The 14783-nt window shown below is 33.4% G+C and overlaps 1 protein-coding gene across 3 annotated transcripts in view; it reads right to left on the bottom strand.

Annotated features, from left to right (window-relative positions):
* Positions 1–41: 41 nt before the first annotated feature.
* Positions 42–14783, bottom strand: part of LOC143258602 (uncharacterized) — a 206216-nt gene continuing 191474 nt past the window's right edge. Inside the window, exons 10-12 of one of the 3 annotated variants that reach the window (XM_076517802.1) lie at positions 11787–12987; positions 6077–6119; positions 42–2792 (exon numbers count right to left, since the gene is read on the bottom strand). In XM_076517802.1, coding sequence (XP_076373917.1) covers positions 2779–2792; positions 6077–6119; positions 11787–12987 — 1258 coding nt within the window. In that variant the 3' untranslated portion in view covers positions 42–2778. The remainder of the gene's footprint in view (positions 2793–6076; positions 6120–11786; positions 12988–14783) is intronic. The other 2 variants (XM_076517803.1, XM_076517801.1) reach the window with 2 other exon arrangements.

Below are 14783 nucleotides of genomic sequence, written 5' to 3'. Positions count from 1 at the left end.
TTTACATTTCATTTTATTTTTGGTGGCTTTATTTCACCAATCATATTCATTTAGCTACTCATTAATTATATAAACAGTGAACAAATTACCTTATTTAACACACCAGTAATTATATTTTTGATAATCATAAAACCGTTAATTTTACCCCGTGTGCTTAAAATATAAGAAAACACTCATACATACATACACAAGATTATTATGAGATATTTATTAGTATAATTCAATAAATGAGGTGTGCTGGCACGTAGTATTCTTTATGAAAAACTTAGGGAAGTTATAGAATGTTGGACTTAACGACATGTTATTTGTTCCACAAATACACAGAAATTAAGAATATTTAAAATATATGGCCATTCAGTGTGTAGAATTAATTAACTTATGTTATTAAAATATACTATTGTACCTTGCCATAAATATTTAAGGTGGTGAAATACTAATCCATAATTGTGATTCACGTGCTTTTTTTCAGCATTCTACGACTGTTATATAAATATACCAACAAGCATCCTTAAATCAATAATGACTTCAAAACTATCATTCTCGTGTCTTATGTAGGATTTAAGTTTTGTGTATTTCGAAGTTCGGATCAACAGCTGTACTTGGAATAACAAATACAACGAAAATAATTACAGAGAAGCAATAACATTTTATTTCTGTGCAGTGTTCTCAAGAAACGACGAGAAAAACAAAACATCGAATCTGGTCAAATGTTCATCGAATATTTACAATTATTCAGAATGATGTAAAGTAATCACGCGGTTGAAGATAATAGAATTCTTGATTCTACCCGAATTAAAATTACAACAGAATAATCAGCATATACAAGACAGAAATACTTACAAAATATCAGCAGAGATAAGTCACACAAATACAACAATTTCTCACAATAAAATAACGGATATTCCCTCAAAAATGGTTACATCTAGTTCATGAAAATGTTGAGGTAGCTGAGATATTTCTACAGTAATAAACAATTTTCAGTTCAACTCTTTCATATTATATTTGATTTACTTTATCAATTAGATTTTTGGCATGCGTGTATCGCTTGCTTGACTAGCTTATCCAGATGGCGCCACTTACACATGCTTTTTCCGAATCACAGACGATTTTCTTTCATTTGATATCTCTTCATTTCGCACCCGATTATCACACACACAAAACGTTTTGTATAACGTTACGTAATAGTTTTTTTTATTAGCAAGTGTATTTGAAGTTAAATATCTGCTCAACATTCATTTGAAGTTTTCATCTCTTGAAAGTGGTTAAAAGTTGAAATAATCCTCTAAGGACATAGAACTGCTACCGTTTATCGGCAGTGGTGGAAAGTACTCAAAACAAAAACAACACTATATTCAATTTTTGGAGTTCTATAATTTTTTATCTGAGTATTATTTAAACAAATGTATAATGCTAATTCATAATTCAAGAAATATGCAGCAGATCCAAGGCTACACATAAAACGTTATCAGGGGTAATAAAAATATTGACAGAACCAAAAATATACTTGTAACTTATTATAAGAGGGGTCAGTATTGGAGATAATTTATTAATTTTTTTTAAAAGAAGAAAAGACTAGAAACCATAAGTTAAAAGAAAATAATTACAATTAAATGTTCGTGATAACAAAAGACAAATATTGTCAAATCATTCCTGTGCTTTTTTTTTCACTTCTCCTGGTTAAAAAAAAAGTTATTAATTTGGGAAAAACCAGGTCAAATGCTTCAAAATTTATTGTAAATAAGCAAGTAATCATTTTAATACAGAGTAATTTCATGAGCCCCTAAACTCCAAAGACTGGTAACTTAATTACTGGCAGAAATAACTATTAAATTTACAATATATTTCTAAAGAACGAAATCTTTACCAACAGTACATCATTTAATAACCCCATTTTTTAATATTTTGACCAGGTGATATGACATAACATTAAATAAGCAACACAAGCACCAGGAAAGTGTGTCCCATTGTTTTAACAAGTACTTGTGAAGTAGAAATTGAACTTGCAAGTTGTCCTTTAAAGTTTTTTTCTCTAATAATGCCAGAGAATGCGTATAAATGAAATTACAACAAAAAGTTTTAGGTGCTTCTAAAATTGTACCAGCTTTTAGTGTTGAAAAGAAACTAAATTATTGACTTGTGTTTCATAATATTGAAGTACTGAGAAAAATATGGGATTACTGTAAAAGCACATATGTATTGTTTATTAATTAATGTGAGTAATGCCCATCACGCTTCAAATCGAAGAGGTGGCTATGTGCACCTATTTTGGCAATGCTGTTGTTATCTGAAATTATAGGTTTTTTATAGCAACACCACATAAAAGTTTAGAAACATTATGAGAAACTGTTCTTTAACACACAATTTTATACTGATATTTCTCCAACACCATAACTGTCACATATCGATATTCGTACACGCAAATCGGTTTACATGTGTTTTTCTGTTGATCCAGTTACTGATTTATTTTACACCGGATTTCAAGTAAAATTTTCATCAGAGTGGATGCCAGATTCTGTGCAAAAAGTACGTAAGCCGCCGCGTTTCGTCCGATGAGGCCTGATATAGGCACGTAAAATTCTACTAATACATCACGAACCGATGTCGCCATCTATTGAAGCTCTCAGAGATTAAGAAGCTCTAAACTTTTTTTCCTCCTGTACGTCGACATCAGTGAAACGGTTTAGCTATTCATGGTTTAGCAACGTATTAGTGACCTCAGAGATTGACAGTAGCGGATTACCATCAGGCTTGACCGATGGTGGTCGGCCATTTTCCAGTCTAGCCAAGAGATGCTGAAAAATAAATATAGTTATATACGTATATAAGAAAATAAAAATATTTACATAATCTACGATATGACTTACAATAATTCGTTATAGACATACAAGTGTTATTAATCAATAATGGCGATATGCACATTTTGGTAAACGTTGTTTACTTAGAGAAGAAATGTTCAACTTTATGATAGTTGGGGAGATGTCACATAGTGTATTGAGAGCAGTTTCAAGGGCCGAACAATATTTACCGATGAAAAAAAAAAAAACATTATAACTTCATCGAGTTGATTGGTATTAAATGCCAGAGCACTCTAATAACAGATGAAAATTATTAGGCTCCAGATATAAAAGCATTAAAAATAAGACTTCTTTTTAAATTTACACCTGGTAGTTGATGGGCTACTCGAGGGTTGTCAAGTGGAATTTTTATGCATATAAAATATTAATCATTTTATGTTAAACTATCGACAATTATATAATTGCTAGATTGTGTTTTCATACCATTTGTCATTTAATTATTAGTTATTCAGAAAATAGGACTTAATACGTTGCTTCAGACGAACTTATACAGTAAATAAATTCGGTCTTTTTCTGAGATTCAAAAAACATCCCGTCTTTCCCTGAGATAACAGATATAATATGATAGAAATTTATTTTCTGCCTGAACTTTAACTCCTAAGCCATAAAATTTGAAACAACTATCATGATTTATTCACTGGATCTCAGTAAATTTACTGGAAGTCAGAAATTTTACAAAACGAAATGTTTCCTATTATTGAATTTCAAACTTTTTTTGTCGTATCGAAGATTTGAACTGACACGCTTCAAGATTTAAATCAATAACACTCCGTGGAACTTCTGGTAAATAATTAATAACCATTACAGATAACAAGCAAATAGAAACACAATGATGCTATGATTAAAAAAGTTTCTATTAATAATATACTTTGATTAAGTTACAAGTAATAACAATGCTTTCGAAAAATCAATGAACAACTGCAGAAACAGTTTGTGATATGTTCGCTCAAAAATTTGGATTTACTTTTATTTTTACAAGACAGAACTATTTTCAAAATGTAAATACATAGATATTTATACACTGCTGGCCAAAATCTTAAGGGCAATAAACATAAAGAATAAATATGTATTTTGCGTTGTTAGACTAAACCACTTATTTGAGTAGAGCTTCGAAAGATGAAAATAAGAAAAGGGAAAATAAAAAAAACAACTTTTTTTTAGCATTTAATAGGTAAAATGTGAACACAATAAAATTAGACTAAATACTAGTGGTCAAAGGTTTAAGACCATACTGAAACGAAGCGTTAATCGATAAACACGTAACGAAATTTAGTCATTTGTGTTCAAGCATTAGCGTTGTCAACATCTTCCACTGACATCTCCTGTGTTACATTGGGTAAAAACATGGCAAAGGCTAAAAAGTTGACAGTTTGAACGTGGCAGAATTGTCGAGCTGTAAAAGCAAGGTCTCTTTCAACGTGCCATCGCTGGTGAGATTGGGTGTAGTAAAACTGCTGTTGCAAATTTCTTAAAAGATCCTGAGGGATATGGAATGAAAATGGTCGACCAGAGAAAAGTTCGCCGGCATTGAGCAGAAGGATTCGACGGGTTGTTCGGCAAGACACTAGCCGATCGTCGAACCAGATTAAGGCCCTTACGGACGTAGAATGCAGTTCAAGAACAATAAGACGACACCTACAAGAGAAAGGCTTTAAAAACCGTAAACGTCTTCAAAGGCCACGCCTCCTCCCACACCACGAAACAGCTTGGTTAAACTTTGCTGAAGAGCACCAAACATGGGACGTAGAAAAGTGGAAGAAGGTTTTGTTCTCTGATGAGAAAAAAATTTAACCTGGATGGTCTAGATGGCTTCCACCGTTACTGGCACGATAAGAATATCCCACCCGAGACATTTTCTATACGACACAGTGGAGGAGGTTCCATCATGATCTGGGGTGCTTTTTCCTTCCATGGAACAATTGAGCTTCAGGTTATACAGGATCGTCAAACAGCAGCTGGCTAAACTGACATGTTGGAGAGAGCATCTTTATTGACTGAAGGCTCTCGCTTGTGTGGAAATGACTGGATCTTTCAACAGGACAACGCTGCAATCCACAATGCCCGAAGGACAAAGGACTTTTTCATGGCGAATAACGTGATTCTTTTGGACCATCCAGTGTGTTCGGCCGAACTGAACCCTATTGAAAATGTTTGGGGATGGATGGCAAGGGAAGTCTATAGAAATGGATGTCAATTCCAAACAGTGCATGATCTTCATAAAGCCATTTTCACGACTTGGAATAACATTCCAGCCAGCCTTCTGCAAACGCTTATATCGACAATGCCAAAGCGAATGTTTGCAGTTATTCGCAGTGACGGTCGTGCAACTCACTACCGAGACCTCTTGTTGGGCATTTCCTACCCTGTTGAGGACTTATTTTTGGTATGGTCTTAAACTTTTAACCAGCTAGTATTTAGGCTAATTTCATAGTGTTCACTTTTTCCCTATTAAATACTAAAAAGTTTATTTTTATTTTCCCTTTTCTTATTTTAATCTTTCGAAGCTGTACTCAAATAAGTGGTTGAGTCTAACAACACAAAATGCATATTTTTTCTTTATGTTCATTGGCCTTAAGATTTTGGCCAGCAGTGTATAAGATCGTATACGGCTGGAAAATAATGATGAATTTTACAGTACTCGCAACAGAAATGTTTTAATTTTTTGTTCGTATGTGGGTGTCTTTTGTTTTATTTGTACGTTTTTTTAGTTTTTAAGCGATTTTTAAAATATTATTGAGATATTGAAGAAATCTTCGGAATAAAGGTATATCATTACAAGCACATATTGACTGTGTATGTCGTTTTGTCTCTTTTCTCCACTTAAAATAATACAAGAAATAGAATATACACTTAAAATTATTTTAATTAATGTTTGTAGACATAGAAACGAAAAATAACAGCAACATAAATAATCTAAAACCTTTCTGTTAGTGTAAACAAACAGTCAATTAGTGTCCCAAGGCATACATTTGTTCTTTTTATTCTTTTGCTGGTTAGCACTGTGAAAAATTAGTACACCAAACAGAATCATGCAATTATTTTAGATAATATACATTTTATTCACTAGATGGCACTGTTTGTGCTGGAGCAGAAGTCGGCTTAGCCCAAGGAGCTAGGGGTCCAAGCACCCATTTTACCTCATTTGTTAAGTTGGGTTAGTTCAAACAAAAAGAAAATAAATAAAGAGAAATGCACCAGCAAGCAGGGGATGAACAACTTACGTAGATGTGGTCTCCAAGGGCTAAGGTGCTCTACTGTCCAGGCCTGCAAGAAGTTACCACTCTTCAGCTTTCTTCTACTAACATTTTTATAATTATGTTTAACTTACAAATCATTATGCTAAGAAAACCAAAGATAATGTCCAATTCCTGTGTTATTTAGGATTTGTAAGTACAAAGGAAATACTGTTGTTCTTTTTTACATGATAACTTTAGTAACCGTTACAATTGTATACAGCACAAAAACATGACAATGATGAATAAACTTGTAAGACCAGTAAATTTTTTATATTTAAGACTTTTAAGATTAAAATAAGACCAATTTTTTTTAATTAAATACATCTTTAATATATATATATATATATGTAATATAATTTTGTACAGATACATCGAATTTTAATTTAAATACGTGAACTCAACTCAATTTTTTCATGTATATCTATTATTGTTCATCACAAACTCAAACCTATGGAAACAGTATAACATATCTATGCTGTTATGTTTTTGTAAGTCATATTTACAACGCTCTAATACACGGGAACAACTACATCGCATTACTGAAGATTATACAAAAGTTATCAAAACTAACAAAACGTTTTAAATAGTAAAACCAAAAGTATTAAATAAACGTTGTTAGTTGAAATGTGCGTCGATATTTCTATAATATAATTTGTAAATCGTTGCACATAATTATCAGTAGCTAAGAATATATAGTATAATCATTAATAAATTAAATGCTTAAATATCCAGTAAGATGCATTACGTGTTTCAAAAAATACTACATTTTTATAACTTAAATACCAACCTCAACGTTAGCACAAAACAAACTCAAAACGTAGCAGAAGTAGGGAGGAAAATATAATCTGGTGATCAACCAGCAGGAAACTTTAAATATTCACTGGGCAGAAACAATGATAACTTTCTACATACACCCACCATTTCCTACAGAAGGTTTCAGTTGGTCGGTTATAATCATCTAACTACCAATTCTATCTGCTCACTCAGAGATAGCTTAGAATCGATTCAATGATCACCCTCCCTACCAGAGGTTCCAGTTGGACGAATAAAAATGTCTCGTAATTAGCCAGAAAATATTTATAAAATCCCTTCTGAGAGTTGCAGGTATAACTTCGACTAAGCTAAACCTAACGATGGCATCTTTCTGGATTTATAAAATAAACAAAGAACTAGTAATTAATACCTTCTCAAAATCTAATTTATAATAGAAGGTAAACTTTAGTTTAACTTATCTTTCTATGAAAAGTTCTCATGGACATGTATCGCGGTGAGACTTAATGGGAGTTCCAAGGAAAATCACAGCTGAGCTCGAGGTTTTATTGAAGTTCATGTTATCCAATAAAATACATCAAGTTTTATTCCTTACTTTTTCACAGTCGTTTATTAAAAATGGTTAACCCTACTAGTTAAATGTAACGTTGTCTTTATGTCTCTATTGCATAAGTGAAATAGTAATTTCATAAGAATAATGAGATTTAACGCTTTGCAAGAACTGAGTTGAAATTCAATTCACACACACGTTTGAAAGTGTGTGAAAAACCACCATTTTAAACACATGCACGTATTACATGCATGTGTGTTTTAATTTTAGCTTATTTACAAAAATTAAATATTACAGTTAACTATGAACTTGTGACAAAAACAATGGGAATACTTCATATTTGGTACTGTCTGTGTTTTCTGCCCTTATCTATTTTTATTTTAGTTTTGTTATCTTAAGATCAAGTTCTACAGAGTCGCACTCTATGTTAGAAATTATAATCATTTCAGATTAGCGCAGATCGTTTTGATATTAAAATCAAACTGGAATTACAACATGAAAGAATTTAACATGAAGTGTCATTGAGAAGGTTAGTGACATAATGAATATAGCCGTATTTCTCAAACTGGATTTCACGAGTCATGGCCGACATTTCATAAAATATTTTTTTTGTAAAATGCGAGCTATAAAAAAAGAAAAAAAAATCGTAAAATTAAATTTATATGAATTAAAACATTTAATTTTGAAATACAGCTTTTTACGTACACAGAATTTTTTTTTTTCAAAATATAAAACAAACGTGGATAACTTTGGGTATCCGCGAAAAAACTTCAAATTGAAAGGAGCCCTGTGGTAACTGAAATTTTTGAACCACTGGAATACCACAGCGGTGTGATGGTGTTTGACGATATTTCTCTGGCTAGGTTCACGATGTCAATAAACACGTAGGTTCAGTAAGGTTTTTATCACTTTTTCTTCATCTAGATCTAACACTTGGCTTTTTCACAGTGCTGTGGTGTGAAGGTGGATATGATGAGGCATATCTTTTCATATTAGATAATCAAATCGATTCTTACGTCTACAGAACTTCATCAGAGTAGCTACGAGACAAAATCTACATCAAGTTGATTCATACGTCTACAGAACTTCATTAGATAAGTTTCTCTCTTTAACGCTATGTAAATACGTTACATAAACTATATCAGGCCTATTCACACGTTTACAGAGATTCGTTAAAATAAGTCTCTCTATATCGTTGACTAGTTTGACTGGTGAAAAGCAATACAGTTTCAAACTGCAATTCTCAACTAGTGTTAAAAATCCTGTCTAAGAATATTTCTCATTGTGTCGTTTCTGATTGTTCACTGGAATACAAATATATATTACATGTATATAAGTTTTGAAACAGACAATTACTTGAAACGCAAATACTGTTATAAGTAAAACTTTAATGTGAAGTGTACATAAATTACGTTTTGGTTTAAGTTAGCCAAGTTTAGGAATACGGTTTTTGTTATGACGCTCAGAAACTTTTATTTAGTGTAAAAAGTAACAAGTACAACAGCTTATAACTGTTAAAAGAAAAGCCGTAACAAAATTACTAAAGTTACAATACACAGAGGGTGAATATGTTATATTAAAACCATTGTTCAGCTCCAGAACGCCATTATATCCATGTCAACATATCCATTCACGCGCTGAATATTGTGCATCTTAACAATAGCCCTTCAGCTTAGTTTCCGTTACAATAGGTTGTCTGTCACGTCCAAAGCGTGCCACTGTTCCCTGAATTCCAAATTCGATCTAGTGTACGAGGACCATGGTACCCAGCGCCAATTTAAACAATTCATTCTCTCAGGAATTTGTAGCGTGAATACCTATTTTATTCTCAAGCTGCTTCAGGTATGACCTGAAGCCCTTTCTTGGTGACCGCTATTGGCTTCGTTTCCATACAAAGCCGGTATTTCTGTATGGTAAAAACGGTTCAAACACTGGCTTGAGAATATGTAGGGTTTAGGGTTCACTGTGATTTTTTTATCCACTTTCCTAATTCTAACTTTTCACATACATAGTATCAGACGATAATCATTGCAAGACTTGTAACAATTAATAAAGTACACATGTCACCATGTTCTGTATTTTGTCTATATAGTTTACTAGAGTTAATTTTCTTTTCCTAGATACATTGTGGAACCAAACTGTGTACATGCGTTTTCCATCATTTCTCCAGGTATAGATTCTTTTTTATTATGTTGCGTACTATAGTATTAGAAACGTGTATGGCTTTACTACTGACCTTTGTGTTCATGTTACAAGACGCCTAAATAGGGTTACCATGTCTGGGGTACGACTTGTTGGGTTTTTTTTCTGGATGATCCTATACCTCAAGTTGATCCATGTTCCTTTGCTTTCCAATGCCATTAAGTACAACACCCATCCCCTTCTCGAAAATCCGAAATTTCTAATCTGAACATATCTTAATAATTTGAGTGTAGCAATATTTTTCGTCGAAAAGGGCGGTTACATAATTTTCCTAAAATTGATCAGTTTTTGGTGGCACTAAATTACCTACGAAAGTAAAGCACTCTCAAAATATAATTCTGTTACGTTCCGTATTATCTCAGTTTCATACGGGTTCTTGTTGCCACGTTCCTTGCTGATGTCCAAACTCAAATTCGGTTTTCAACATAACATACTCAACGCACTGTAAAGCCCACAAATACTGATAACTTTATGTAAATCACATAAAAAACATGATAAAACTTCAGCATTTTCGACAAGTTCATAGTAAAGGTTTTATTGTATTTTAGAGCGACTTAGAAACCTTTCTTTATTCTACATGCTTTTACTTCAGTCGTGATAATCTGTTATATATTTACGTTACATTTAATACCAAGAACAATATCAACAAAGAGCAAAAATTAATAAGCTTGTTCTTACTTTTAACTAATTTAACGCTGAAAAACTATTGTTTCGGTATTCTAAAGAAAACAAAACCCAATAAGGAATAAAACAAAAGAATCTAAGTAATTTCCTGATTCATTAATTTGTTCAAAAGTAAAAGCGCGCTTATTAATTTAACTTTATAAACGTGAGAGATTTGTTCTTCTCAAGAGTTTTTACTTAATTACTTATAGATAACATGAAAAAGTTTACGGCTGTTCAAAATGTAATTAACTATATTTTGAGACAGTCATAACATTTCCTATCAGTAAATCAAATAGGGCCGGCACGGCCAGATGGGTTAAGGCGTTCGACTCGTAATTTGCGGGTTCGAATCCCTATTGCACCAAATATGCTCGCCCTTTCAGCCGTGGGGGCGTTATGTGATGGTCGATCCCACAATTCGTTCATAAAAGAGTAGCCCAAGAGTTGGCGGTGGGTGGTGATGACTAGCTGCCTTCCCTCTAGTCTTACACTGCTAAATTAGGGACGGCTAGCACAGATAGCCCTCGAGTAGCTTTGTGCGAAATTCAAACAAACAGTAAATAAAAACAAAATGAAATGTATTATAAATTTAACACAATTAAACTTTACTTGTAGGACTTAATTGAAAAAAAAAATATAAATACAATTACTAAAATAGAAGATTGCTTAAGCATATAATTTGTTCCAGGTATTTATAATCATGGTTTAAGGATATGAAACAAAGTTAATAAAATATTTAAAAACCTCAGAATGTACGCTAAGCCTTAATTGTTGGTTGTATAGATTTAATGACAAAAACAATAGTTAAACTTTTTTAGGCGTAACTAGATTCGATTTATTTGTTGCTGTTATTTTTTCCTTAGAACATTCGTGCAAAGCTACTCAAGGGTTTTATTTCTAGCCGTCGCTTATTTTGAACAGAAATACAAGATAAAAGGTTGATAAAATTCACCACCAGTTCTAGGGTTACTCTAATCTGCTTAAATGGTGGGATTTGATTGTCGTCTTTATAACGACTCCTCAGCTTCAAATTGCGAAACGCGATTTACTGTGACGGGATCCAAACAGTGGACGCCGAGACCAACAGTATGACACGTTACCCACTGGACCACAATCGTCCCTGTTATATTCTATTTAAATTGATTATTTGGGTAAACACGATAGTGTGATAAAAATTTAGGTTATTCTTACCTAAATGGCCAATACATAAAAACAGTACACACAATTTGGCTAGATGTCAACTCACACCTTCCAACATGATATTGCCTCGCACAGCAAGAAGCGAGAACTTCAATTACATTTACTTTTATTAATTTCAACTCGACTTCAAACAAAAGCTACGAAAAACCAGTACTAACACGTCAGATTTGTACATTTAAAAACAACCAAAACTAATTTACTGAGTTTGATTGTTTTCATAATTATTAAACACACACACAGAGATATTAGCTTGGGCTTAAATTCAGAAACTGTGACAAAGCAGTTATTAAAGACACATTTCCTTACCTCCTGACCCATCTCTGCGCCATAAACAGACATAACCGTTCCTCCATAGTGAACTGGAGTCATCGTCTTTGATGTGCAGGGACTAGAGTTCTTGTTGGGGGAAGTGGATCGAGAGATCGAGGGACTGTTACTCCATTTACAGGCTGATGAACCGTTCGTTATCATTTCTGTAGTTTTACCCATGCCTTCCATGTGGTTCATGTAGCTCGGAAATTTACCGTCAAATATTGATGACCGTGGTCCACTACTGTGACCACCACATGAACGGGGAAAAGAATTTCCCCACATTAGCACGCTCTGCCTTGTATCATTGGTGAAAGCAGAGAAGCTGGACGGTTGTAAAGGTTCGTTATCAATTTTGACACTATCTTTAGAAAACTGCTGAGAATCTCGTAAATGGTTGTGTACTGTCGTGGTTTTGGGTCTGATCACGTTTATACAGTCCGTCCCTACGGATACCGGTACTCCGGGCAAGCCGAAGTTTAGGTTCCCGATCTTGGCAGGGTCTCTTTCTAAGGAAGATAATAAAGGTTGAATACCACCATTAGACGCACTCATAAGACAGCCCCTCAGCTGAGCACTGGGGTCATTAGTTTGGGGGTATCCCTCACAACAGGACGGTTTGGCACCCCCCTGTTGAACCAGATGGGGAGCTTCTCCGTTAAACTTTGTGGCGTCCAGCTGACAGTGGTAGATCTTATTGTCTTTACCGAGCTGGGAGCCGTCCGGGTAGGCAGTGGGAAAACAACTTCTCGTTGCCGCAGAGCTCATGTCCAAAAATCCGTTACTTGCGTACTGGGCGGCATGATGACTATATTCCGGGTAGCAACCACCCAGATGACGATAATGAAGATAATTTTCGGGGCTTAGGAACCGGGAGTTATCAATGCTGGAAAAAATGTTCGGTGGCATTGCTGCCGCAGCGTAAGGAGCAAGACCGTTCACGTTGTCCGTTGGGTAAGGGTAGACATTATAGCCCGGCTCTTCGAGATAAGGGTTATGTGGGACCTTCCATTTGCGGCACGTGGAAAGAAGATCCCTGATTTGTGATTTATACTTCCGGGTCCGTTGACAGCGAAGAACAAAGTCACTGTCTGATAAGATTCCTCCGCGGTCAGTTATGGTATTTAAGCCACCATCCAGATAAGTAACTTTAAAGTCCATGGTTCTCTTTCCTAGAAGGTCTCGACCTTCTTCTTCCCTGTTGAAAGAAAACACTTATTAGTTAGAACGAGTTCCATATTGTTTATGATTTATTTACAACGGTATGAAGTGTTTCAGTTCATCGTTTGTATGGACATTTCTTGTAACAAAGATGTTGTGGTACCATATCCAGATAAAGTGCTCAAACCTGTTGTGCGTTTTTAAAAAAACAAATAATATTATAGTTTTTTTATATTAATAAGTGGTAATTTCTAAAACGAACGACTGCATTGTCCCTAGTAATTAATAAAGTTCGAAATTATAGATGCAATTAATTCTGTATGTCAGATTTCTAGTCGGTATTAATTTGTCCTTACTGTATAGCAGTGTTCAAGGCTGTTCTATTCTGTCATTACTGTACGTCAGTGTTCGAGGATGTACTATTGTGTCATTGCTATATTATAAGGTTTGGAAAAGCTTTAGGCTTCGTTGTTGTGTTAGTACTGCTTGATAAGGTTTAAGTTTTATATTATAGTAAAGTCTTTGTTGTCATGATAGTACTTTTCGACAAGGTACGAAATTTTAGGTTGTACCGTTATCACTCTTGTATTATCTATTACTTTATGAGAGTACTCAAGGCTTTACTATTGTATTATAATGTTATGACAGTATTCAAGGCTTTGCTATTGTATTATTATGTTATGACAGTATTCAAGGCTTTGCTATTGTATTATTATGTTATGACAGTATTCAAGGCTTTGCTATTGTATTATTATGTTACGACAGTATTCAAGGCTTTGCTGTTGTATTATTATATTATGACAGTATTCAAGGCTTTACTATTGTATTATTATGTTATGACAGTATTCAAGGCTTTGCTGTTGTATTATTATATTATGACAGTATTCAAGGCTTTACTATTGTATTATTATGTTATGACAGTATTCAAGGCTATTGTATTATTATTGTATTTGTTGTATTATTATATTACAGTATTCTATTGTATTATTATGTTATGACAGTATTCAAGGCTTTACTATTGTATTATTATTCAAGGCTTTATTATTGTATTATTATGTTATGACAGTATTCAAGGCTTTGCTATTGTATTATTATGTTATGACAGTATTCAAGGCTTTGCTATTGTATTATTATGTTATGACAGTATTCAAGGCTTTGCTATTGTATTATTATGTTATGACAGTATTCAAGGCTTTGCTATTGTATTATTTATGTTATGACAGTATTCAAGGCTTTACTATTGTATTATTATGTTATGACAGTATTCAAGGCTTTGCTATTGTATTATTATGTTATGACAGTATTCAAGCCTTTGCTATTGTATTATTATGTTATGACAGTATTCAAGGCTTTCAAGGCTATTGTATTATATGACATGTTAGGCTTTGCTATTGTATTATTATGTTATGACAGTATTCAAGGCTTTGCTATTGTATTATTATGTTATGACAGTATTCAAGGCTTTATGTTATTGCTTTGCTATATTATTATGTTATGACAGTATTCAAGGCTTTGCTATTGTATTATTATGTTATGACAGTATTCAAGGCTTTGCTATTGTATTATTATGTTATGACAGTATTCAAGGCTTTGCTATTGTATTATTATGTTATGACAGTATTCAAGGCTTTGCTATTGTATTATTATGTTATGACAGTATTCAAGGCTTTGCTATTGTATTATTATGTTATGACAGTATTCAAGGCTTTGCTATTGTATTATTATGTTATGACAGTATTCAAGGCTTTGCTATTGTATTATTATGTTATGACAGTATTCAAGGCTTTGCTATTGTATTATTATGTTATGACAGTATTCAAGGGCTATTGTATT

The sequence above is a fragment of the Tachypleus tridentatus genome, chromosome 8, assembly GCF_004210375.1.
Source record: "Tachypleus tridentatus isolate NWPU-2018 chromosome 8, ASM421037v1, whole genome shotgun sequence".
Lineage (NCBI taxonomy): Eukaryota > Metazoa > Arthropoda > Merostomata > Xiphosura > Limulidae > Tachypleus > Tachypleus tridentatus.
The sequence above is the reverse complement of the archived record's forward strand: the minus strand, read 5'-3'. Positions and strand labels throughout refer to the sequence as shown.